Source organism: Aspergillus pseudotamarii (assembly GCF_009193445.1).
Source record: "Aspergillus pseudotamarii strain CBS 117625 unplaced genomic scaffold BDV38scaffold_105, whole genome shotgun sequence".
Lineage (NCBI taxonomy): Eukaryota > Fungi > Ascomycota > Eurotiomycetes > Eurotiales > Aspergillaceae > Aspergillus > Aspergillus pseudotamarii.
The window spans coordinates 12,793-35,909 of NW_022475119.1; the positions used below are offsets into that span (position 1 = coordinate 12,793).

The 23,117-nt window shown below is 50.4% G+C and overlaps 8 protein-coding genes across 8 annotated transcripts; 3 read left to right on the forward strand and 5 right to left on the reverse strand.

Annotated features, from left to right (window-relative positions):
* Nucleotides 1-651: 651 nt before the first annotated feature.
* Nucleotides 652-2,853, reverse strand: BDV38DRAFT_288555 (Zn(II)2Cys6 transcription factor; the record flags this gene model as incomplete). Its single annotated transcript, XM_032061059.1, has 9 exons — nt 652-788; nt 915-1,014; nt 1,066-1,172; nt 1,233-1,691; nt 1,750-2,017; nt 2,083-2,399; nt 2,474-2,668; nt 2,738-2,766; nt 2,843-2,853. The coding sequence occupies 9 exons, from the start codon at nt 2,851-2,853 to the stop codon at nt 652-654; spliced, it is 1,623 nt and encodes a 540-aa protein (XP_031907622.1).
* Nucleotides 2,854-3,916: 1,063 nt separating this feature from the next.
* Nucleotides 3,917-4,793, forward strand: BDV38DRAFT_264009 (uncharacterized protein). Its single transcript, XM_032056245.1, has 2 exons — nt 3,917-4,233; nt 4,311-4,793. Exons 1-2 carry the CDS (start codon nt 4,095-4,097, stop codon nt 4,412-4,414), a joined length of 243 nt encoding a protein of 80 aa, XP_031907623.1. The 5' UTR covers nt 3,917-4,094; the 3' UTR covers nt 4,415-4,793.
* A 14-nt stretch (nt 4,794-4,807) lies between these two features.
* Nucleotides 4,808-7,693, forward strand: BDV38DRAFT_290051 (putative MFS transporter Fmp42). The gene is made up of 3 exons (XM_032061391.1): nt 4,808-5,625; nt 5,709-5,866; nt 5,924-7,693. The coding sequence occupies exons 1-3, from the start codon at nt 5,248-5,250 to the stop codon at nt 7,425-7,427; spliced, it is 2,040 nt and encodes a 679-aa protein (XP_031907624.1). The 5' UTR covers nt 4,808-5,247; the 3' UTR covers nt 7,428-7,693.
* Nucleotides 7,694-7,900: 207 nt separating this feature from the next.
* BDV38DRAFT_275828 (uncharacterized protein) lies at nt 7,901-9,511 on the reverse strand (the record flags this gene model as incomplete). Its single annotated transcript, XM_032058093.1, has 3 exons — nt 7,901-8,651; nt 8,707-9,208; nt 9,283-9,511. The coding sequence occupies 3 exons, from the start codon at nt 9,509-9,511 to the stop codon at nt 7,901-7,903; spliced, it is 1,482 nt and encodes a 493-aa protein (XP_031907625.1).
* A 2,794-nt stretch (nt 9,512-12,305) lies between these two features.
* Nucleotides 12,306-14,648, reverse strand: BDV38DRAFT_290053 (putative acetamidase; the record flags this gene model as incomplete). The annotated part of the gene is made up of 4 exons (XM_032061392.1): nt 12,306-13,539; nt 13,589-14,059; nt 14,111-14,514; nt 14,608-14,648. 4 exons carry the CDS (start codon nt 14,646-14,648, stop codon nt 12,716-12,718), a joined length of 1,740 nt encoding a protein of 579 aa, XP_031907626.1. The 3' UTR covers nt 12,306-12,715.
* A 1,055-nt stretch (nt 14,649-15,703) lies between these two features.
* On the reverse strand, nt 15,704-16,050 carry BDV38DRAFT_288559 (uncharacterized protein; the record flags this gene model as incomplete). The annotated part of the gene is made up of 2 exons (XM_032061060.1): nt 15,704-15,851; nt 15,941-16,050. The coding sequence occupies 2 exons, from the start codon at nt 16,048-16,050 to the stop codon at nt 15,704-15,706; spliced, it is 258 nt and encodes an 85-aa protein (XP_031907627.1).
* A 2,044-nt stretch (nt 16,051-18,094) lies between these two features.
* On the forward strand, nt 18,095-20,169 carry BDV38DRAFT_15751 (uncharacterized protein). The gene is made up of 3 exons (XM_032051728.1): nt 18,095-18,312; nt 18,383-19,853; nt 19,949-20,169. The coding sequence occupies exons 1-2, from the start codon at nt 18,202-18,204 to the stop codon at nt 19,847-19,849; spliced, it is 1,578 nt and encodes a 525-aa protein (XP_031907628.1). The 5' UTR covers nt 18,095-18,201; the 3' UTR covers nt 19,850-19,853; nt 19,949-20,169.
* Nucleotides 20,016-22,674, reverse strand: BDV38DRAFT_15723 (putative cholinesterase). The gene has a single exon (XM_032051726.1). It carries the CDS (start codon nt 22,575-22,577, stop codon nt 20,394-20,396), a length of 2,184 nt encoding a protein of 727 aa, XP_031907629.1. The 5' UTR covers nt 22,578-22,674; the 3' UTR covers nt 20,016-20,393.
* Nucleotides 22,675-23,117: the final 443 nt, after the last annotated feature.

The window sequence follows — 23,117 nt, forward strand, 5'->3', positions numbered from 1 at the left end:
TATAGCCCGTTTGAGATAGGTTGGGGATGTGTCTAATGCTGAAGAAAAGTCTAGGCAACGCCGGGTCCGACTCAACTTACTATATTTGAATGGGAGGGGTTCGAGCCTCCAAAACCATAGCCCCGCAGGCGTGGGAATTATCTATTATTCTTCTTCTCTATCATTTGACTACTTTCGGCAATCGCATACGTAAGGGGTGCCTTTCTAGGTATATAACAAAACCGAACCCACGTGTGTCCTTGGACCAGATAAGCTACCGTGTTGTAGCCTAGATTAGCCCGGTGGCCGATAAAAATGAACCACAGCCCCACAAAGACATACCGTATTCGAAATTCGTACTTCGAACTCAGCCGGACGAAGCGTTATCGGCACATGGCAGGGTCCCCACACGGCTTCGAAGAGGGTGGGGAAGGCGAAGCAACGGCGGGAGCCCCAAATTGCCTAAAGCAAATAGTTTAGCTTGTGTCCGTCCCGCCTGTCGTGTAGATTTTCGACTCGGTAGATCTTGCCTCACCAGACTCGTCTGCTGGGAAGGCCTGTGTAGACATTTTATACATCTCTGTATGCACCGATTATGAAGGAAAGAAAGGGGGGGAGACGGTTTGTGTGGAAGAACGCGCTCGACGTAAAGTAGATACCTTGGTAGTCGTACTATTCCGCCGTAATGCGCCAGTTTTGACTTAGTGCTTGCGCCAGAGATGTCCATGGCCATCCATTCTCTGCTTCTGTCCTTCGAAGTAGGTCTAAAAGACACGTTTGCGCTAGTGGGTCACGTATCCATGAGCCGCCTAGTGATGGGTTAGCATCCCATCTAGCGACCAAACGGCGTATAGCCCCCGGGGTGTTGAGTGGAGGCCTTCTAACAAAGGGTGCGGCAACGCAATGGGATTCAAGGTGTGTGATGAAGCACTTACAAGCAGACAGCGCATGGCAGGCCATGATGCGAACGGGAGGGTCATCGTCGGCCGAAAGGGCAATGCCTAAAACGATACTTAAATTTCTCACGATATCATTCTATATTTAGAGTCAGTAAGGTGCTTTCAATCGTTGATATGTTAGAACTACCTCGATCGTCTTGCGATCTTGATTTGGGCTAGTCACAAAATGCTGAGCCCTCAACTCATACTCATGTATCAAAGCTTTGGCCATGCATATCTGTTGCGCTGCGGTAGCTGCTGGAGTATTAGCTGTTAATGTAACCATATACAGGTGATGATATACCGAGAGCATACCGTGTGATGCGCTGGTAAACCATACAACAGGAAACGGTCTCCCAAGGCTTGTATTAGCAGGAGAGAAATGTAATGGTCGAAAGCTATCCGGTCTTTGCATCTCCCAATCACAAATCTTCCTTTTCAGGACGTCCCAAACAACAGAACTCACGTGAGCCGGGCTACTTGGTTCATAGCAGTAGTTAATAGTTTCGGCTAGCAGCCATAGAGCTCGACGGGCCCAATCCCGGTCGGTTTGAGCGCTACGGTATTCCCAAGCGAGACGTAGCCTTTCTTCGAAAGGTCCAATGGTCAAACGTAGAGGGCTTCGAGTTGCCAATGCAAACTGCACATCCTGCATAACAAAGGCCCAGAACGACGCCTCTGCAAGTCCACCAGAAAATGCACACTCGACGTGAGAGCCGATATACACTGAGCCAGCCAAGAGGTGCCGTTGTAGGTCTTGCGACAGGGCACAAGCTGTCGAAATTGTCAGTAAACACTACACTCACTAAGGATTCAAATGGTATTGACAAACAAGAAAGTTGCTCAAAACAGCGTAGTATCACTGTTGAGGCGAGAAGTATCTCGATGTTAATTTTAAAGTCGGTGTTTTCCACCACCGGCAGTAGAATTGCAATGCATTGCTCGTGGTATTGATCTGCAGCATTCGGCGGGACTGAGTTGTTCGTTTGAGAGAGGTGACGGGCGGCGGTAGCCAAGCAGGCATACAACAGGAGGGAGGACGAAGGTGCCCGTTCGACTGCATCTACTGAGAAGTGCCTCTCATGGTCGCATACATCCATCTGTGTATATAGCAAACGTTAGTGATGCTCCCGTTTCTAAGTCGACAGAAGTAAGTGTTCAGCACCCATGCACCAATTGTTTTCCGGAAGTGTCGAAGGAGAAAAGCCTCATTTAGGTTGCCCAGTTTTTGATGATCTCCCATACTGTCTGCCGGCAGGAGGTTATTGATCGTGCCGCGGGGAAGTTCAAGCGGTGATCGGGATGACTCTAGACCTCCCGGAGAAAGAGCAGGGGACAGGAGGGAAGATGTTGAAGGTGGCAACGTCGACCCCGAGATTGACGCTCGACGTTCAGATGCTTTCCTCAGGTACAATGAAGACGCCCCAGCTAGCACAACGTAGTAGTCGGCCGCTGTACGGTCTATCTCGTCTTCAAAAGCAACTGCGGGACGGTTAGTATGCGTCGGCCTCCCATGATCTCACCATCTACCACATTGCCATGGGGATAAAACGCACCGTCAGGCGGTGTATTAACCCAGATCTGATCATCCGGAAATGCTAGGTCGCTTTCTCCATAACGAGGAGGCCCTTTAGGCCGCAAGGAAGGGTTCTGGCCGTGTCGAAAGGTAACCTCCTCTGGTTTCAATGGTGCAGGAATACACTGCCGGCCCGATCGTTGACAACGTAAGCACACGGCTCCAGTCTTGTCACCTAAAGGGTAATGTTAGGGTTTCGGAGCCAAAAGAAGGATCAATATGATTGAGACAGGCGAATAGTTACATTTCAGATGGCGCTGGCGACATGTAAGACTGTAAGCAGATTACAGGCGTTAGACAAGCGGCTGGCGCGGCGAAAAGGAGCAAGATGGGTTGCCTTCGGACTCACCATCCCCTCATTACGATATACTCAAAACTGTCTCTCGGCTAGAGATACCCGCAACAGCCATGAATCGGCAGAGAGAATACCAACGCCGGGGAAAGCAACGGATACGAGTCATATAAAGCGGACATAAGAAGCGAGGAGAAGCAGTGGGAAAGGGCAGAGACGCTAAGGTGAAGCTAAACGTGACCGCGTCAGTGACAGATACCGCGATAAGTGGTCCTGAACAATCTTAATTAATATTAAACAGTTCAAGGCCCAGCGCAGGGATGGTTCCTCTAGAGTGGAGGCGATGACCACCCTCCTAGGCTACAAGAAGGAGAGGACAATAGAAGGGAAGAGAAAGCTAGTGTAACAGATAACCGATAGACAGACTTAGGGAGGAGTTACAGAAGGTTGTCCTTGGCGTAAATTCGGAGCAAATGTGGACATTGCTACAGCTGCCGGTCCCTTCCATTACTCGTAAGTAGTATAGGTAGGAGACCCTGTGGACCAGCAACGCTGATGATAATCCGCAACGTGCCGATGATCGTCTCTGGATGAAATGCCCGCAACAAACTCGGCTTCAAGAAAAGGAGCCGGGCCCCTCTATAGTCGTCCACCGGCGAAGTGCCCTCCAGTTGACACACGTCTACCTCGGATCCCTTCCAAAAGGAGAAGTTCGCAGATTTGAACTGGGAAAGAATTGCGTGCCGGAGAATTTCATTTAGGTTAATGAACAGCGCTTCGGCATTTCAAACTGCAGTCCTTTTGCTTAGGGTCCATTTAATCTTCGACCCTTGGAGCTGGTTGTTGGAACGCTTATTCACGCTTAACTAAGTTGGGCGCATAGCCCCAGGCATCATCCACCGGCCCATGCCTATCATGACCACTTAAGACTTTCGGATAGTGTCCGTAGCCTCACTATATCTCGTGGTGGAGCACGGAGTTTCCAGAATTGTTTAAATCATCGTTCAGCTTTCCACGGCAAAAGTCACCCAGGGCCTCCAACGGGCTTGGTTTTCAAGCCATGGGTAAGCCATCCATCTAAAGCTCACATGCATGGACCATAGCTTTTTTTTTTTTTTTTTTTTTTTCCCTTTTTCTTTCCCCTCCCCCATCCCCTGTGGCGGGATTGAACCATGGCGACCTCATGGGTTGAACCCTGGATGTTCGTAATTCGTGTTCCGGCCACTGGTTCATCCTCCGCATGGATTAACATCGGTGGGTTCGAAATTTTACGATCTGCAGCCACTGAACCGGCGTAGGTTTGCCGATTATGTTGGACTCACACAATGGAATTGTTCCCAACGTATTGTATTGTATGAAATTTAGGGGATCACTAGATAAGTTCATCGTTCGTACGCCATTGATAGGATGTGCGGCCTTGTCCGTAAGCTTCCTTCCAAGCCTCGTAGCTAGTACGAGACGGGTGAATTCTATCAGAAAAATTGCTCGTACTCATGCTCCTTAGTTGGATAAGGAACATACTCACTCTGCGTTGTTTGTCCAAAAAGCTGCTTGCTGCCGCCACATGGGCTAATCGTTGGAGGGTCAACACGAAGAGAGCATGGTCCAGCCCTTATTCCAACAGACTAAGCCGACACACTAGGAACTGTACGAGTCAGCTACTAGTAGTAGTAGGGAGACGACGGTCCACCGGCGAGTAGTGCCCTTTTTGTTTCTCGCCCATCAGGCTTCGGCTTTAATGTATTGTTTGGGAATAGTACTAGTAGTGTAGGGTACCAGGCTGAAGCGCCCGAGCGAATCATACTGATATTTTGGCATTTTCCTGTCAATTGTGGCAGGGGCTCAATCCCAAGGGGCCCACCGGCGTGCTAATCGGCCATGTGTGTGGTGCCAAGAAGCAGTTGGACGAAATGTTGCGATTTTTTGGCGCGGCCAGCCCTGCATACGCGTCACGTGAAAGACGCGGGATCATGTGCTGATCTATTTCAAGTTTTAACTAACTAGTCATGGATCATTACCTCATCTGGTTTTCGAGTCTCCACTCAGATGATATTGGAGCTAGTCTCAAAGAAGAAGGTCACGTTGAACAACATCATCATCATTGATATGATCATCATGACCACCTCCTCTTACCAACACCTTCCATCTTTCCTGATCTGTACAGCATTGGGCCTCTCAAAACGCTGTCATTTCCTTTCCCTCTCTATAATACGGTATCTAACCAATTTTATCCTATCATATTCTTTGTATCCTTTGTATCAGCCAGCTTGAACAGTGCTTAGCTTTTATTACTCTAGCCCGCCCAAATAGCGGCTCGGATGCTGCAAGGAGCACCATTCCTTTCTTGATCTAGCAATTGCCCTAATTGTAATACCATTCCAAAGAGAGAAGTCAGGCAAGGTACTTTCTTGCCTGAGCTCCTCGCTGGCATCCCTTCTGATTCTAGATAGAGTGTATCTAGTATGTCCTTACCTCGAGTCTCCTATTTGGAGTCATGGGAACATAATCCAGCCTCAATCCGTCGCCAAGATCAATCGTCAATACCCGATTCAGAAGATGATGCGGCATATCACGAACTCCCAGAAGAGTCGCTATCTTCGTCGTTCCCTTCAACAATCAGCTTTCCGGTCTCCAGGCAGCGCTTAAATTTCAACCCATATGCCGGACCAGGCTGGAATGAGGCATCGGTAGAGGATGCAGGAGACGAGCGTAGCTCTCTCCTAAGAGTACCTTCTCAGACACCCCGGCCTAGTCACATAGAGGGAGAAGACAGGGCGACACAAAACGGTCTTGCGAAACAGCAGGAAGCGTCGATAATAGAGACAACTAGCGCGTTTGAAGTTGGTCGGGCAAAACGGATCTGTAATCTCAAGCCCCCCCTTTTTTTTACCTCTGATTGATGCTAATCTCTCATAAAGTGCAGGTCTGTATTGCAGTAATCTACTGTTTCCTCGCTGCGGGCGTTGTCTTTGGTTTCGCGGCGCTGAAGCCAGTGTTAATTCGGGAAGGCGTTTACCACAGTATGTGCTCGAAGGAGGAGCTAAATGAACGCCAAGATGTGTGCTACTCACAAGAGCTTCGGTAAGTGCTCCAGCAAATTGCTCTGCTCGATCGATTCGCAACTCACACTTCGCTTAGTCTCAACCTGATGTTCACTATAGCCGCTGTGGCGACCAACGTATCTGCCCTTCCAGTCGGAACTATTCTAGACACGTACGGCCCGCGCGTGTGTGGAATCATTGGAAGCGGTCTCCTTTCTCTTGGTGCTATACTTTTTGGACTCTCAGGTAGCATTGGCTTCGACGGGTACATCCCAGGGTATCTTTTCTTGTCTTTGGGCGGACCATTCATATTTATCTCATCCTTCCATCTTTCGAATACATTTCCTACCCGCTCGGGGTTGATCCTGTCCATGCTCACAGGTGCATTCGATGCCTCCAGCGCACTGTTCTTAATCTTCCGTCTGATTAACGAGAACACAAACGACCGGTTCACAACAGGGAAATTCTTCTTAGCTTACCTCATTGTTCCAGTACTTATACTAGCCGCACAGCTGACCATCATGCCAGCAACATCTTACAAAACCGCTGGGGAGCTGGTTCAACAAGCAGAAGCCGAGATTTCCGCCGAAGCGAACGACAGGGTGGATGATGATATCTCAGATCGGAATGAAGGCGAACGGCAACGGAATGACCGTCGCGTTCAGCGCCAAGATATCGTCAACAAGATTCAGGACCTCCTCACAGAGGGAGGACCTGATCACGCATCTAGAACCGAAGAACCAGTACTCAGAGCCAACGGAGTCGAACCAGATACCCCATCAGCAACAAAGCCCCAGAACACCACCGGTGGTGTTTGGGGTGCAATGCACGGCTGCTCGGCTTTACAACAAGTTCGATCCCCATGGTTCGTCCTCATCACTCTTTTCACTGTACTCCAGATGCTCCGAATCAATTATTTCGTGGCCTCAATGCGCCAGCAGTACGAATACCTGTTCGGGTCGCCCGAACAAGCCCGGAAGATCAACGAACTATTTGACTTTTTTCTTCCCCTTGGCGGTCTTATTTCTGTGCCTTTCATTGGAGCTATCCTCGACAACGCCAGTACCCCCTTCGTCCTCCTCGTGCTCGTATCAACCGCAACCGTGATCGGTGTTCTCGGTTGCATTCCTCATAGCATTGAAGCCGGATACACAAACATCGCCATCTTCGTCATCTATCGCCCGTTCTACTACACCGCTGTGTCGGACTACGCAGCCAAGGTATTCGGCTTCCAGACATTCGGGAAGGTCTATGGGCTCATCATCTGCCTATCGGGGTTGGGTAATTTTGCACAAGCAGGTCTTGACGCCCTCACCTTCAAGGTATTTCACCGCAACCCAATCCCTGTAAATGCTATCCTCACCCTCGTGACCTGCTTGGTCGGTATCGGATTGGTTGGTTTCGTTTGGTGGAGAGCAGGGACCATTTCCACCACAAAGCCAGGACTTAGAATCCTGGAGAACGGAGATGCCCAGATCCCCAATGACCACGATGGTATCGCAACTAGAGATTGGGAGCGGGAACCCTTGTTGTATCGGCCTCCGTCGAACGTGGCGCGGCATGCAGAATCGCCGTCATACGGCATTTCAGGTCCATCGTAACATTCATTAATTTGTAGAGTAGCGTAACGGGCTTTTTTTGCTTTTACCGGTAGAGACATATATCATGTGTGACCTGCGAGAAAGGATAAGCGGTCATTATTGTGCTCTTGTATGTACTGCATTCGAATGGAATTATCAATATATTTGTATACTATGAATTGTACTTCTCTCAATACAACATTAAATTTAATTAGATATATAATCCACACATATCATACAAGACCGATGATATCCCAGGTGTGCAAAGAATTGATCTCTAACCAGTACTCCTTCCGAACCCCTCGTGATTATCATAAGTCATAGCCCGCCTCAAACTTTTGTGATGGGTGTAAGAAATGAGAAAATCATGAAGAGAGGATGAATGTAATAATGTATAATGAAGAAAACCAAGGGGCAACGCTAGCCGATAAGACCCCCCAATCTAAATGCACTATTTGCCCGAAACCGTACTATATAAGAGGTAACGGACATGTTCAATCTGAGTTCGATGGACGAGCGGACAGTCTCTCGATTTCCAGCCAGAGGTTGTTGCCCGCATCGTCACAGGCTGCGTCGTACCAGGGTAGCAGGACGACGATCGCCCGAAGGTCGGCCCAGCAGGTAATGTGACTATATCGTACTGTTTGCATAAGCGTGGCCACATACCAGTCTCGGTCCACAGTGCCTTCGGCTGCGATGCCACCCAGGGTCAAAACCCATAAAAGGGTGACGCGGGCTTGCGGTTGGTCCCAGACAGTTAGGCAGTCGGGAACCTCGAGAACACCCTTGAGAAGGCCAGAGAGTTTAGCCAGTGGGGTGCTTTGTGGCGGTAGGGGGAAGACCACGCCAGATCCATATATGCAGCCCGCGAGACGGCAGGCTTCGTAAATGATCTCATGGCGTTGATGATAGCCACTGAAGCCAGGGAGTTGACTGGCCGCAGGGAGAGATAGTAAGGTGTATTGGACCAAATTACGCTGGTCGGCAAGCAGGGAGTAATCCGTTCTGATTTGATTGCCCTTGAGGTAAGCATCCACAATACTCATGTAAAGGTCCATAGCGTGGAAGACCTCCATCATCTCTGTGGTAAAACCGATCTGTCTGAGTCGGCCGTAATGACGGTCAACATCGGCCATGGTATACCCAAGCATGTCTCGCAATGGAACCTTCTTCCGCTCCGCCCGAAGCGGAATGAAAGGAAAGACTGGAGGCGTATGATATGCACTCGAGGTCACGATATCCGACCTAGGATGGACTGTCAGGTTGGAATTGGTAACTCAAATCACGTGGAGCGACTTACAGAGACACTACGGGAGCCAACCCAGGTAGGTCGATCGCTTCAAGGCCACCCCGAAGGTTAATCATTGAGATCAAACCTTGGACATGAACCAGGTTTGGCCGCAGACTGCCATAGACGTCGATCCATTGCAACCGCCGCATGGGTGACGTGAACGGAATGTGTCGAAACTGTCGTTCTTCGCTAATATCTGTTGCATTATGTGCCATGCACATTACACTTAGAATGACCGCGTTGCTAATCGCTCGGCCTGGCTTGTTCATTTCCTGGTTGATCAGCTCGATGGTCTCCATTTCGCAGACTCTTAGAAGCTGCTGCTCTCGCTCCCGAAATGCTCCGTCTGGGATCCACCGGTTCAGCCACTGCACCCGTTGATGTGAGAGTGAACCGAACGTGATGGCCGTCATTAGAGTCGGCTCAGACATCATCAAGGGGAACCAATTCAAGGCCGAAACATCCGATCTACTGGCCCCTGGAGTGAGGGTAGGCCATAAAACGGATGTACCTAACAGTACTTGTTAATAATTGCTTCTCCAGCCGTCAAAAGTGGTCGTCAATGATGCTTCATCTCCTACTTACAATATGCCTGGCATGCGTTGGCAATTTCTGGAGAATGACGCCAGGGGTAGGTCATAAAAGGATCGATGAAATTCGCACCGATGGTCTCGATATGCTCGAGGGGGCCAGGGGGACTGGAGCTTTCTGGACTTGACCCCTGTGAATCGTAGCCATAGTCATACTCATATTCATTGTCGTACTGATTTGCCGTGCTATCAAGATATAACTGAGAAGTGGGGACCACGGACATTGTCGGCTGTGCATCCCAGACACTGGTAGGGACGGTTTGTACAACCGTTAAACTGTTATTCGAGGAAGCTGATTCAGGTGAACAAGATGAACCTGAGGATCGAGAGGATAACGAAGGGGGGTATAGGTTGAGCATCGTCTCGTCTCCATCAAGATCAACCGTGCGCGACCCATCCTCTCGAGGCGCATCACGGCTCGAATTCGCTTCGGATTCTATCGAGCGATCTTTGGTTTGGTGGGAAATCCATTTGCCCACATGGGCCCTAACCAAGCGCTGTATCTTTAATCGTTCTCTCTCCGAGGACGGCCGAGCATTGACGAAATGAATGGCGTCCTTTGTGCGCCCAGTAGCGCCTTTGCTTGGAGGCATTTCCACCCGTTTAATCGGACACAGCCCATCACATATATTAACTAGGTTCGATGTGTAATTTGGGCGTCAAACCAGCATTCTGCTGCCGTTCAGCTGCACGGCGCGCCAGGTGCCCACTGCTGCTGGCAGTGCGCGTTTCGGGGCAGTATACTAACTGTTAATTTCAAGTTGTGGCCGGCAGGATTTAGGAATGGGAATGAGACACCAATGCTGTAGTTCGGACAAGGGGAACGCGCGGTTAAGCGGCCTTAATCATGGGCGACATGGTCGCCATTAGTTTAAAGGAGGGTCAAAGGAAAGATAGAGAGTCACGGCCCACAAGGAGAAAAGTGAGAGGGGAACGAGGGGATTAAATTTCGTGGGGAAAGATTGAGACTTGAGGACGGGATTTGGAACAATTCAGTGACTAGCCAACGAACTAGCAGATAGTTAATAATTATAGTGGAGGGAGGAAGGAAAAAGGATCAGTTGAAGAAGGAAAAAAGAGAGATCAGATCGACGCATGAAGAAAGTGGGAGGCGCCTCCATTCTTCGGGACTCCCCCCGTGACCCGCACCGGATCTTCGTCAGTGGTGTCGGTGGGTTCCGAGTTGATGAACGCTTTTTGTCTTTTTCTTCTTCTTCTTCTTCTTCTCTCTCTCTCTTTCTTGCATTCCTTGGTTCCCCCTCTCATGGGTCAAGAAGGTCATTTAACTTTGGTCTGACAAGAGCTTTGTGGTTCCACCTATTTTTACCAATAAACTTATCCTTCTAGGTCTTCTCATCTGAGTCGCATGGTGGATCGACAAAAACTATCGTTCTTCATTTACATTCGGAACACTTTGCTAAATTCTTTTCCTAATGTGGATTTGGTTATTCATTATCCTATGATTAAGCTTCATTGCCTTTCCTTTCTTTTCTTTTTGACCCCCTAAAATGTGACCTCTCACATTTTTTATTTATTTTTTCTTTTTCACTATCACTCTAATACTTGAACTATGTGATTGTCTCTGTTTTTCCGGGAAGATCATCCCTTGCGCCCCATCGATGGTTGACTATTGGAATCTAAGCAATAGGCGTGCCTGGACATAATTTGCGGGGTCCACTCAGACCATGCAAGTGGCCAAGGTGACATCTCACAAAAAAGCAGTGTGATACTCAGATATTGATTCGAACTGCATATGATCGTCTGCGACAATCAATCAGCCTGACGACATTGGCACCAAATGGCGTTGAATTGAGGCTACCCAACGAGGAACACTAGAGTTACACCACCATTTCAAGAATCCATGTTGTAAAATGATCAACATGCCTCCTACCGGTTCATGCGGCTTGGCTGATGCTTTCTCACTTTTATCCCTATCCCAACCGCTATTCGCATGTCACCGCTTATGACTGAACCACTGTTTCACCATCCTGCCCACCCCTTCTGCCGCCTTCGGCGCTGTACGAACACCGACATCCACGGTTACGACAGGATAGTTATTGGTCTGCTCGTGAAGTTTTCGACAACATGCTTCTGAGGAATCTTTTGCGCATGTCAGCACCATTCGGTTGAACAACACGAGGCGCCATCCTCTGCAGCCACATGCGGAGTCAAACGGTTAAGACCCTGTCAATCCAGCCTTCTACCCAGAGATTCGCGCGCGATGACGGAATTTACCCCGGCATTATGGACTGGACCCTGTATCTGGCCCGGCACGAAACCGATAACTCGGAAATTCCACTCTCGCTGCCTCACCATCCCCTCATCTCCACGGCGGAGCGTAGAGATTCAGCAGCAGTCCTATAATTGCTGGCAACCACTTACTTCACTGACTAGAAGCACGCCATCAAAAGCACCGACGGGTCTAGAATACCAGCAGGCACTCTCTAGAATCCTTACAGGATGCCATCACGTCTGCCAGCTAGTACTAGATGATACACATCTTTGGCATCCTTGCATGGCAGGTCGCGCTGAGTGGAGATTGGACAGGTGGTCATCTCACTTTAACTTCTCCTCCACTTTTGAACTGACATGAATGACCCACTCTTCCTGTAAGCTGTAGGTACCTTGCCTTCTGTTTTTCTTTTTTTTTTTTTCATCCCTGGTGGAACATTCCCGTAGCTACAAGCATGCGCGGCTCCAATCACCTATCGCATGGAGAAGTAACTTCATGAGTTTCAAATCCCGGGTGCGTCGACAGGTACGTTGCCCCTTTCTACACACATCCGTGCGCCAGTCACCGGCAGTGAGCAAGGTGTTTGTCAGGACCGCGAGAAGCAGGAAGTCAGCCTAGATGATGCTTCGCATGGCGCTACTTTGATTAACCCTTAGTTGCCCACATGACAACCTGTTTGTTCGCATAAATGGAAGCATGGGTTCCAGGAGGCGAAGCGGTGTGTCCTGAACACGAGAAACCTTCTCTCTCTCTGCCTTTGCGACCCATGCTAACCACTTGAATGAAACTATAACGATTATGATCAGGATTCATTTGAGAATGATGTACAAGAGACAGATACATAGTTAAAGTGTTTATGGAAAGGTTGAATTCACAAAAGGTAGGGTATTGGTATGTGGCTGCCAAAGTATCTATGGTTCATCGGAAAGCCGACCCATGGAATTGAGACGCCCACCCAATGAATGAGACACAATGGTAGATCAGTAGGGTTCCGCATGTACTTGAGTGACCTCCGTCTAGACTCTTGCCTAATTATGTTTCTATCTTCCGAGAATATGATGTCACCACGACTGGATATCTGATGACTGATGGGGCGGCAAAAGCTCAGACACACTCGGTACGACCGAACCCGTCAAGCCTGAAAGCTTGATTACAGACTCCTAGAACCCATTCAATGTAACCCTACCCAACCTAATTAGTCAAGGTCAATCAAAGTATACTTGCCGCTCTCCCCGGTCGCCGGATCCCGGTACTGTTCCAGTGCCTTCTCCACTGCTTCCATGTATCCGAGCACCTTCTCCTCCTGCCATCTTCTGCCGACGACCTGCACTGCTGTGGGGAGTCCAGCCATCTTCGCCGCGTCGTAGTGCTTCCAGGCGCCCTGAGCGATGGCGTTGTTAGCGTCCAAACCCTTGAGGATCTTCTTGTAGGGTGCTGTGAGCGCGTCCCGCTTGGCGTCGACGTGAGAGACGGGGAGCACACCGGCTGTGTAGTCGAGGAGGTTCCAGAGGAAGGTGTACCCGCAGGAAGAGACGGCATCGCGCATAGCCTTGTGCGGGAGAGCTGGGGTGGCGTTGACGGGGCAGAGGATGAAGTCGTACTGCTGGGGCTCGGCATCCCACCAGGCGTGCCAGGTAGCGCGGAATGACTCGCGCTTGGCCACCAGCTTCCAGGTTTCGGCGGAGGACTTGGGAGAGAATGTGCGGATCAGGCTGGCCCATTTGAAGTCCCGTCTGATGTACCGGACGTACAGGTAGTACAGGTAGCGGAGGGGACGGGGAAGGTTGCAGATGCGGGTGAGTTGGTCGGCGCCTGGGTCGGAGGGCTCGAAGTTGTACCGGTGGGAGTTGAATGTGACGCAGCCATCTGAGTTGAGGAGCTGAGAGGCGAGATGAAGACCTGTGAAGGGGTCGGCGGTTTCTGGGGTTGTGATCTCGGAGACGTTGTGGCCGGCTGCCTTGAGAGCAGCGACGGTAGTAGAGAGAGCACGTTCAATTGCTGGGGTTGGGGGTACGACGCCTGCGGAGGGTTAGAGAGGGCAATTTGGCGGGAATATAAGTGATCTTACCATCGTTGGTCATTAGTCCGATACGCAAGCTTTTACTCTTGGCTTCGGACTCCTCTTCGTCGCGCCAGGAAATGGGATGAACGGTGTAGTCATACTTCCAGGGTCTCATACTAATTATGGCCTTGGTGAAGTAGGTAAGATCGTTCAGGGTACGAGCCATTGGGCTGAAGACACTTGGGACGCCTTCTTGGCCGGCCATGCTGGTGTTGACCCCCACCTTAGGCCAGCGACCAGTACTGCAGCGTAGGGAGTAGATGCCGCTCCAGGCAGCAGGGACACGAACAGAGCCTGCGACGTCCGAGCCAATGCCGATACGGCCCCCCAAGGCTAGTAGCGCACCTTCACCACCGGTCGAACCTCCAGGGGAGTATTCGGGGACATGAGGGTTACGGCAGTGGCCCCAGAGCGCATTAGCAGACTCAAAGGACAAAAGAGTCACTGGCAGTGCCGTCTTTGCATAGGGTACAGCACCTAGGAAAGGTCAGAAGTTGTCTATCCATGTACAGGGTCTGCAGCACTAACCAGCATCCTTCAACAGCTTCGCCATAGGGCCATCTTCAGCGTATGGATTTTTAGCCAGCCGTGTGTAACCGAGACTGATATCGAACCCCTTGACTTGGACCGAATCTTTCAAGGAAACGGGCACACCCGCCAAGGGGCCCTTGAGGTTGACTTCTGACTGTAGCCACGACTCGGCCTCGGGGAGAAGAAGCTCTGTTACACAGTTGGTCTTTTCTTGCGCCTTGACGGCTACCTTGCCGTATGTCTGGAGTATGTCGGCGGCCGAAATCGAGGAGGATTGGACCTCCTGGACCAGCTCTTCAATGGGCTTGTTGATAACGGCTTTGTCAAAGGTTGTGAAAGGGGCATGATATGCTGCGGGGAGAGATGCGAAGCGGGCAGCCCGTTCTCTTCTCTTGTAATCCCTGCGGGTTGTTAATTGGTATTCCACCGCCGAATGGGTAGCTATACACTATAGCTCCGCAAGGTAGTGGAGCGGGTTGACAGTGGAGACTTACCGAACACTACGATATGTAAAATAGTCAAACGGCGGAAGCATCTTGAATGGTAAGCTTGCCTGAGGAGATTCCTACAGGAAACTCTGAAGAATAACTTAGGAAGTCAAAGGAATGCGACACGAAGCGGAATTGGAGCTCTATTTATTGCGGGGGAACGACAGTGCGGAGAGACCTGCGATAGGACCCGCTGATAAGCGCTGCCGGAGATGTGAGCCATTAAGGCACTTCAAGCTCCCATAAAGCCTACTACAGACCTCCCATATAATCCTTTATAAAGGAGACATTCATCGCTTCGATCAGCTATACATTGTTTACTCCATAATCTCATTATTCACGATTGATATGGCTGCAAGAGCAGAGATAGACAGCAGTTGAGCGTCTGCAGCAGGGCCTCACGTGACTGCTATTGTGCCGACTGCCGGATATCTAGTCAACCCTTTCAGGCAAGTCCATGCGGACAGGTACGACGAGACGAGAGCATTGTAAATAACCTCTCTTCTCTTCTTATCTCTCCTTTATCGCGAGATAAATATGATCCGTAACATGACCTCTGATTGGCTAAGCCCACACACTGTTCACCACTCCCCCGATTAACCTATGTCGAAGTGATGCCTGACCAGATAGGCACCAAGGCTAGCGAAAGGGCATGCATACATCACAGAATAGGAGACATACATTTGAATCCAGCTAATACTCGATCATACATGTTCAGTGAGAAAAGCAAACAGGCTAAGGCGAGGTACCTGTGACATCATGGAATCGAAACATCCTGGGTATTTCCTATTAAGTCAGAACCTTCAACGCCTTCAAAGTCAAAAAACCGCCCATGAGACCTGCTCAATGATAACTCAAATATTAATTAAGAGTTGCTGTGTTGTAAGAGGACGGCGAGATGAATGGTAGAGTTGCATTTCTATGCCGCTTCCTTGTCGCGTGGTCTGCAGCATCGCCATATCCAGTTTATCGTGGGCTGCCCCGTTGTAGACGACGCCCGCGTATCCACATAGAACCGGGACCCGTATTAGTGAGCATGCACCAGGCAATCGTGACATAAATTTGAAGTTGATATACCGCCAGTATCGGCCCTCCTGGCGTGTTACGACTTGCGTAACCAATTGTGAGAATGGAACCACCAAAGAACCACCACGGCACCAGCAACCACTATAGCAAACGCCGCAAATATCAAGAAGCCACAACAGATCCATCGACGTCGCTTCTTGCGTTGCTTCAGAATCCAGTCATCCCTGGGTTCGGCTGTTAGTGAACATAATCTAGAAGCCCGGGCATCGTTGTCCCAAGCAGAAAGCCGGGGGATAAGGTCGGTCGAGCTTACGAGTAAATAACACCGCTCTTATTTTCCATCTTTGAAGCCTTTGCTTCCTCGTCTAGATGGATGGCGCGTGAGAAGCGCCTCCAAAATGCTGGATCTCGAACAAGAGCCATTCTGTGGGGTTTCTTGTTTACACGTTGGAAGACATAGGGACCGCTTCCAATCGGCCCTTGAAATGGGGTGTGTTGGTGTACTTGCGAGGTGTAGCTCTTGGATGGTACGAGGGTCTAGTGGTAAATATCAAGTTGGTCGGGGTAATTCTCGCGTGTACTGAATTCACTTTGGTACCGGCGTCTTGTGCCACGAACACTGCCTCCCCCTTCTTTCTCAGCAGAGGAGAGTAATTCAGAATAGAAATTATGATAATTTGAACAAAGGGCTTGACAGAATAAAAATTGGGTCTTTTGTTCAATCAATCTGCGAGTGGCGACGACAGATCAGGCTGTCTCCTCGAAAGTAATGAGACTCGAGGAGAAGCACCCAGACAAAGAAACGGAGAATTGAAAAGGGGACACGGTGCGCACGCCCCAACAACAGTGTTGTGCCATCTCTCCATATTTACTCATTCTTCCATCGGATTGAATGTAGCAGATTGGGGCTTCGCATTCCAGGTGCAAGCCCACTGGAATGACAGGACCAGTCTAAGGCCCGCTGTGGAATCTCTGATCGGCGGCACGCTAACCAATTATACCTCGCCAGCTTCACCAAGCATCCCCGTTGTTTGTCTATGCCATACAACTCGATGGGGTGGTCTGGAACTAGTTTCAGCAATTTGGATTTTAGCGACTTTTTCGGTGACATGATAGTCAACTATCAGGTCGATCACTTAACATCCCATTAGAGTAGAAGGCGTTAATTAATATACTAGAAGCTTCTCAGATGGGGTGGTTGAAACCCCCTTCAATTAGAGCCCAAGAGATTAAACTCAGGTTCTTACCGACTCTCCGAGGGTTGATCTGCGCGCGGTACATCTTGAGAGACTTTTGTGTAAGCCAGATCTCAAGGAATGCTCCTCATCGATCAACACGTCTACTCGATGTTCTCTGGATAGGAGTAACTTGTACGAAGGAGGGATCTTCGCAGCGCACTTACATGCCAAGTCTTCTTTCTTCTCCCCTTCCCACGTGCAACTGGTTCAGACCACCTCAACACAGTCAACATTCATGGGACGAATGTATATCCGAGCTGTTTTGCATTTTTCGTTGAACTATGGCGGGATTATGTGGCTTCCTTCCGTCTTGAGGTCGAGTTCCAAAACTCGAGTCATGGAATCAAGCTCAAAGTTTCTTAAAGACAGAAAATCATATTTAGGTAATTTATTTATTTTTACACGAAGAATGCTCTCCTGATCAGGGAGGAGACAATAGTGCACAGCATATCTCGTTCATTACCGCCGGGTATGAATATCATCACAACTCAATACAAAGACCACCTAAAGGGGTGGGGGGAACTCTACGGAGCTACATATGGAATTTCAAATCTATTTAAATAAAGAACTAGGTGTAATAAAAGCTACAAGAGAGGACAAGATAAGGATCGGAAGAACACAATAGCCACACAAGATATATATATATATTCTGTTGTGGAAAGGATATTGGTTACACTTGTAACCACTGGATAACACTCAACAGGGTAACTTACTCAAATTTGAGAATTATTCAATATAACTCCTACTCGCAAATAAAGTGTCGTCTTTCGATTTATTCTAAATACTTTTGGTTATTTTTTCGAGTGATGAGAGAAAAAAAGAAGTTGTTCGGAGAGTATGGATCCTAAGGTCGGTAAGATCCGTGCACCTGACTGGTGGCCTTGGTGGCCATACTCCTCAGGCACATGCGGGGTTTTTTGTTTGTTCACCTGCTCAGGCACCCAGGCACTCTGAGCGATATCCCTGCCACGAAATGGGACCAAACGGGTCTCCTGCAGGTAAACTGCTGCATCTTGCAACCTTCCATCCTCAGGTTCCATTTTCGTCTCCCTCCTGATTCGTCTTTCCTTCGTAAATGAGGCGGATCGGGCTGACCGCCTGCCAGCAAACAGCATCATCATTTGGGCTCCCCCACAGTGGAGCGATGACGATGGGTGCCTAACCGCCGAGTGTGTGGCCTGTTACTGTCCATGACTGGATACACTTATCGATCGCTGCGGTATTACTCTGCCCATCTGTCCAGCTTTATTCGCCTTGCCACTCCAGCTTCATTAATGCAACGATCGCGGTCGCTGCCTTCAAATGTCTTCGACGCGGCCCAGACTCTTGTCCGGCCATGTCCTCCGTCCACAATGAGGGCGCCGATTTTTGGGGAGTGTTGATTAACCGCGACAAGAGCCCCACCCCGTTACTGGAACAGCTGTGCTTGGGGATTGCGCAGGTAATGGTAAGTAGAAAAAGAGTTCCTCGCATTCGCAGGAGGTGACACAATGCCCCAAATGCTGAACTCTGTCCAGACTACCTTCGACGAATTCGCGACAACGGACCTGACCCCCGATCGCCTGGCAGCATTTTACCGAAAGGTTGGCGGTAACTACGACGTACTATTCCTTGAAACGAGGCCTTCCGCTCTTTCGTTCATATACCAGCGTTTAGGATGCTTCCACAGCATTCAACCTACCAACGATCCCTACAAACCACCCTCTATCCCCGCTCTACAGCCGAATGGCTTTGTGCGATGGCAAACAATCCAGCTTCTTCTCGACCCGGATGAGCACTCGAGGTGGTTACAGAATGCGGTTGATTTATGGGACATTGAGACTTCCAATGGTGGAACGTTTCCCAAGCTGATCCCTAGAGGGGCTTTCCCAGCAGAACCCGACCCGGAGATGGTACAGTGGCATGAAGAGGTCAGCCGACGGTTCGAGCTTGATTACTGGAAGAAGAATATCCTGCGCTCCTCCCCTCCTAATTTCGCTCCTTACTATTCATACTTCAGCCAGAAGGATGTACCGACCCATAAAGAAGATGAACCACCTGGGAGTCAGCGTCGAACAGCCCCTCACCGTCAAGAGCCTACCACCGCAAGTGAGCGTCGAAACCACCATAAACACAGGCAACGAAGAAGCGACGACAAGCCCCCCTCCACTACTCGTAGGGTACAATCTACATACTTTCCGCGGCAATCTGAAAACCTCGACGCCGGGTATACGTCTCGACCATCATCTCCACCCACGCGGGCAAAAGAGTCCACCAAGTCGCGGACGCGCGAGCACCCACAGGCCTACGGGCGATCTGTGAGTCCGGGAACAGTGCCCGGGTACGGAGCATCAGATGCATCTTCCGAAGACTCGGGATCAGCAGGACCAGAGCCTCCAAGGTCAGGCCAATACAGCTACCATCGCAATCTATCTCCGCCGCGAGTGTCCCATGCACGTCGCCACTCGCACGAAGCATATGCCCGCCGACCCCGAACGGAATTATCTCCCGATCCCTACAAATACCCCGCATACCCCGATACATATCCCTCTAATCCAGGAAGATTATACGACTCTGATGGGGCGCGAAGAGTACGGCCCTCCAAAGCGTACAACGATGAACCGCTCCAGCACAGAGCATCAGGCGTTGGTATCCGTGAGCGCGTCGTCAGCGACCCGCCACCCGCTTTCCCACCTGGTCGCGAAGTGCCCGTATTCACCCGCATGCATTCTCGCTACGTCGGCACTGGCGATACCTACATCGTCCATCCCCGTCCAGACCTCGAGCCGATGAGCGACCGACGTAATAGCTATCACCGACCCACTAATGCAAATCTCACCTCAAATGGAAATAGTACCTGTACGCCCGAGCGCGCGCGCTATATCGATCCTCGGAACCCTCGGTGGGCGGCACCCGTCCAGGGTCCTTCAAAGAGAGGCGTGCTAGTTCAACCGACCGACACCGAATATCCCCGAGGCAGGAGGACGGCCATGTATGATCGCTAAAAAGGTACAAAATCGAACATCGCAACGCGACAGTAATGATATGTGTTTTATTTGATCAAGTAGAAGCTTATCAAATACTGACAGCCCTACTAACGACAGCTTACCCGACTAACACTAGTCGAACCATTACTTGAGCAAGGCTGACTGGGTCTTGCAATCCTGACATCAAAGTTCTGGGGATTGCCGCTAAGTTCGTCCGGCTCAATTTTACGAATTATGATTGATGACGATGCATGGAATCTTAAATGGACATGACTTTGGGCAGGCTATTTCGGTGATCACGTTTATGCTTTTGTTTCTGGGAGGCTGCTCTTGCATTTTTTTCGAGCACGACTTGCGTGAACTTCGGCTATCACGAATCACGATTACGACTCACGACAGATTTACGATTAGATTCTCCCCTCTTTTCAATCAATGGAATGCATTAATGCATTAATGAATCATATATGATTCCTAGTGCGTATACTACTTCTATTCACTATCGTAACTCGACCTCATTAACCTCATACCGTCCATGTCCATGTCCATACATGAGTATTAAGCATTAAGCCGTAAAGTTGGCATTCTGAAACGTAAACCCGTAATCCTCAAAGACAGCACACTTCCTCGACAGACCGGGATTATCAATCCAAGAAGGCGGCATGCCCAACAAACTGACATTCCGCTGCTCAGGCCGATACTCAGGCACCCGGTACCCGTTCGTCACGAAGATATCATACGTAGACGCATAGGCCGGGCCACGGACCTGCAAGAAGGCCTGATCTGGGTTCGGGTTACGAGAGCGGAAGAACGAGCCGAAGACATCGTTCAGGAGCTGCGAATGGAGGATGTCATCCTGGTCATAGTAGGGCTCTACGTTGCGAGTTTTGCTGTTGAGGGTTCCCCAGACGGGGAGCACGTCTGAGGCGTGGCAGCTGGCGTTGTAGTTATCATTTGGGGAGCAGATCTCTGGCACGGAGACGTTGGTCTGGATGTGGCCTCTTGTGAGCTCGACTTCGTAGAGCTGGGGGAAGACACGCTCGCCGCCTTTGCGGAGGAGGTAGGACTGCGCACAGCTCCATTCGCTGTGGGTTAGGGCGTCGGCGGCGACATTGCGCGTGCTGTCGGGGTCGGACATGTTGATGGGGAAGGCGTTGGAGCTGATGAGCGACTCGGCCAGTTTGGCGGGGAAGGCGGCCTTGAATAACGTGTTGAGCGCCGTTTGGCTGGCGCCGAGGGCGGGCACGGATCGGGCAACGTAGAGGGAGGCTTCGTCGGTGACCGTTGTGAACATGGTCGGGACGCGGTTGGGAAGGCGTTCACTTGCGAGGAGTTTGTGGAATTGGTCATCGATTACCCCGCCGCGAGGGTCGACTATGGGCATGAGTGGCTCGATGGCGGCGAGGAGCTGACTGACATGGAGATAGTCTGAGGCGAGGGTCTTGGTCCAAGCCGTCTGTGCCTGTTGGAATTCTGTGGTGTTGCTTATGAACTTGGTTTCTGGGACAGATCGCAGGCAGGATAGGAGGTCCTTCTCGGATGTGGTTTGATTGCAACCGACGGCCTTGGATAGTTCTGGCACAATGGCGTCTTTGTAAACTTCGCGCGTGAACCAGGGCAAGTCTACCGGTGCTGATTGAGCAATGGCTCCGGAGAAAAGGCCTCGAGCGGCTGTTGAGGAGAGCAATGCGACAACGCTCTGGCCACCGGCGGACTGGCCGAAGATGGTGACCTGGGATGGATCTCCACCGAAAGCTGCGATATGTCTGTTGACCCATTTCAGTGCGAGGATCTGATCTCTTATGCCGTAGTTTCCTGTGGTGAGGTTGCCAGTCGTCAACCACCCCAGTGCTCCTACTCGATAGTTGACAGTGACAACCACGACATCGTTACGACTGGCGAAGTTTCCACCGTCGTAGTCAATCATAGACGCGCTGCCACTGACGAATGCACCGCCGTAGAAGTACACAGCGACTGGCTTGCGGGTTGAGTTATCGTTTGAGCTCGCAGGCAAGACGGGTGTAAAAACATTGAGGTAAAGGCAGTCTTCCGAAATGCCTCCATTCCCCAGTGTTCCAAAAGCCGACAGGGCTTGGACGCAGCTATCGGCCACTTTGGTCGCATCGCGTTTCTTAGGGCCAGAGAAAGGCTTTGGGGGAGCGAAGCGCAACTCATTCACCGGGGCATCTGCAAAAGGAACACCAAGGAACCGAAACGATCGTGCGTCGCGATAACCCGTCAGGGTGTAGTTCTCTGCTTTGACCGTGATCTTGGACGAGTCCACTGCAGTTCTATCTTTGTCGGTGCTTGGCGGGACACTAGATGTGCAAATTACGGGGAGCTTGGAGCTGCACGGTGCTGATACCAGCCGCTTTTGTCCTTGAGAATATGCTTGACACTCGTTCGATGAATCGCCAGTGGATACCCAGAAACGGCTATCTGATTGAATGTCTCCTGAAAAGACAAGGTAGGCTAGCTGGTAGTCTATCTCAGAGCGTTCAGACTGACGAGCAGACTGGAGTGGGTAGAGGCTCTCCCCAATGGCAGCGCAGCGTGCTTGTGCCTCAGTCTTAGACAATTCGTCGTATACGAGTACTGCTGCAGTCCCATTGTTCTCAGGTCCGAGGTTGTTGTAGTTCAATGCGCGCAGAGGCCCTAGCGAGCTCGTAGAGGGAGGACCTGTAGCGGTCGGAGCTGCCAGCGCTGGCGAGCAGAGAAGTAGGAAACCGGCGAGAGTCTGCAGCTGCATCTTGTCTCGGAATGAGCCAAAGGTAACAATGCGCAGATCTCAGATTTTGAGCGATTCCTCTTAGAAGTGACAGCCGAGACGGGGAAATTAACCAGTATTTATACGCATTTCCCGGAAGAATCGGAAGCAACGGACACAGCCTGGCTCGTGCTGTTTACTGCAGTGACCTCAGGATACTAGTAGGTAAGCTGGGGAAGGAGGAAGGTACTAGACTACTAGTAGCCAGTGACATACGGAGCACTAGTCAGTTAGTTAGCTGGAGACAGTTACTAACACGGTTGCAGCGCATTGGTTCCAGTAGCGGTGCTCCTTGTCATGGAGAACTTTAGCGAGATGACCAATACGAAGGCCTGGCTCGGCAGAAAACTCCCAATAAATAATCAAGCCAAGAGACACTATATACGACAATGGAGCTCCACATCAAACCTGGAGTAAAAGGTGGGGATCCACCGTCATCGCCGAGGCTTTCAGGCCGCATCTCTCAAGGTTCGCCCCATCGGGGATAGTTCCATGTGATCCAACCCTAACCCTGTGCCCTAT

Excerpts from the sequence above, each read along its gene's own strand:
- BDV38DRAFT_264009 (XM_032056245.1), top strand. The coding sequence starts at position 4,095 with ATGTTGGACTCACACAATGGAATTGTTCCCAACGTATTGTATTGTATG. Across the intron at positions 4,234-4,310 it reads CTTCCTTCCAAGCCTCGTAG|TCTGCGTTGTTTGTCCAAAA; the intron begins CTAGTACGAGAC and ends GAACATACTCAC.
- BDV38DRAFT_290051 (XM_032061391.1), top strand. The coding sequence starts at position 5,248 with ATGTCCTTACCTCGAGTCTCCTATTTGGAGTCATGGGAACATAATCCA. Across the intron at positions 5,626-5,708 it reads AGACAACTAGCGCGTTTGAA|GTCTGTATTGCAGTAATCTA; the intron begins GTTGGTCGGGCA and ends CATAAAGTGCAG. Across the intron at positions 5,867-5,923 it reads TGCTACTCACAAGAGCTTCG|TCTCAACCTGATGTTCACTA; the intron begins GTAAGTGCTCCA and ends CACTTCGCTTAG.
- BDV38DRAFT_15751 (XM_032051728.1), top strand. The coding sequence starts at position 18,202 with ATGTCCTCCGTCCACAATGAGGGCGCCGATTTTTGGGGAGTGTTGATT. Across the intron at positions 18,313-18,382 it reads TGGGGATTGCGCAGGTAATG|ACTACCTTCGACGAATTCGC; the intron begins GTAAGTAGAAAA and ends AACTCTGTCCAG.
- BDV38DRAFT_15723 (XM_032051726.1), bottom strand. The coding sequence starts at position 22,577 with ATGCAGCTGCAGACTCTCGCCGGTTTCCTACTTCTCTGCTCGCCAGCG.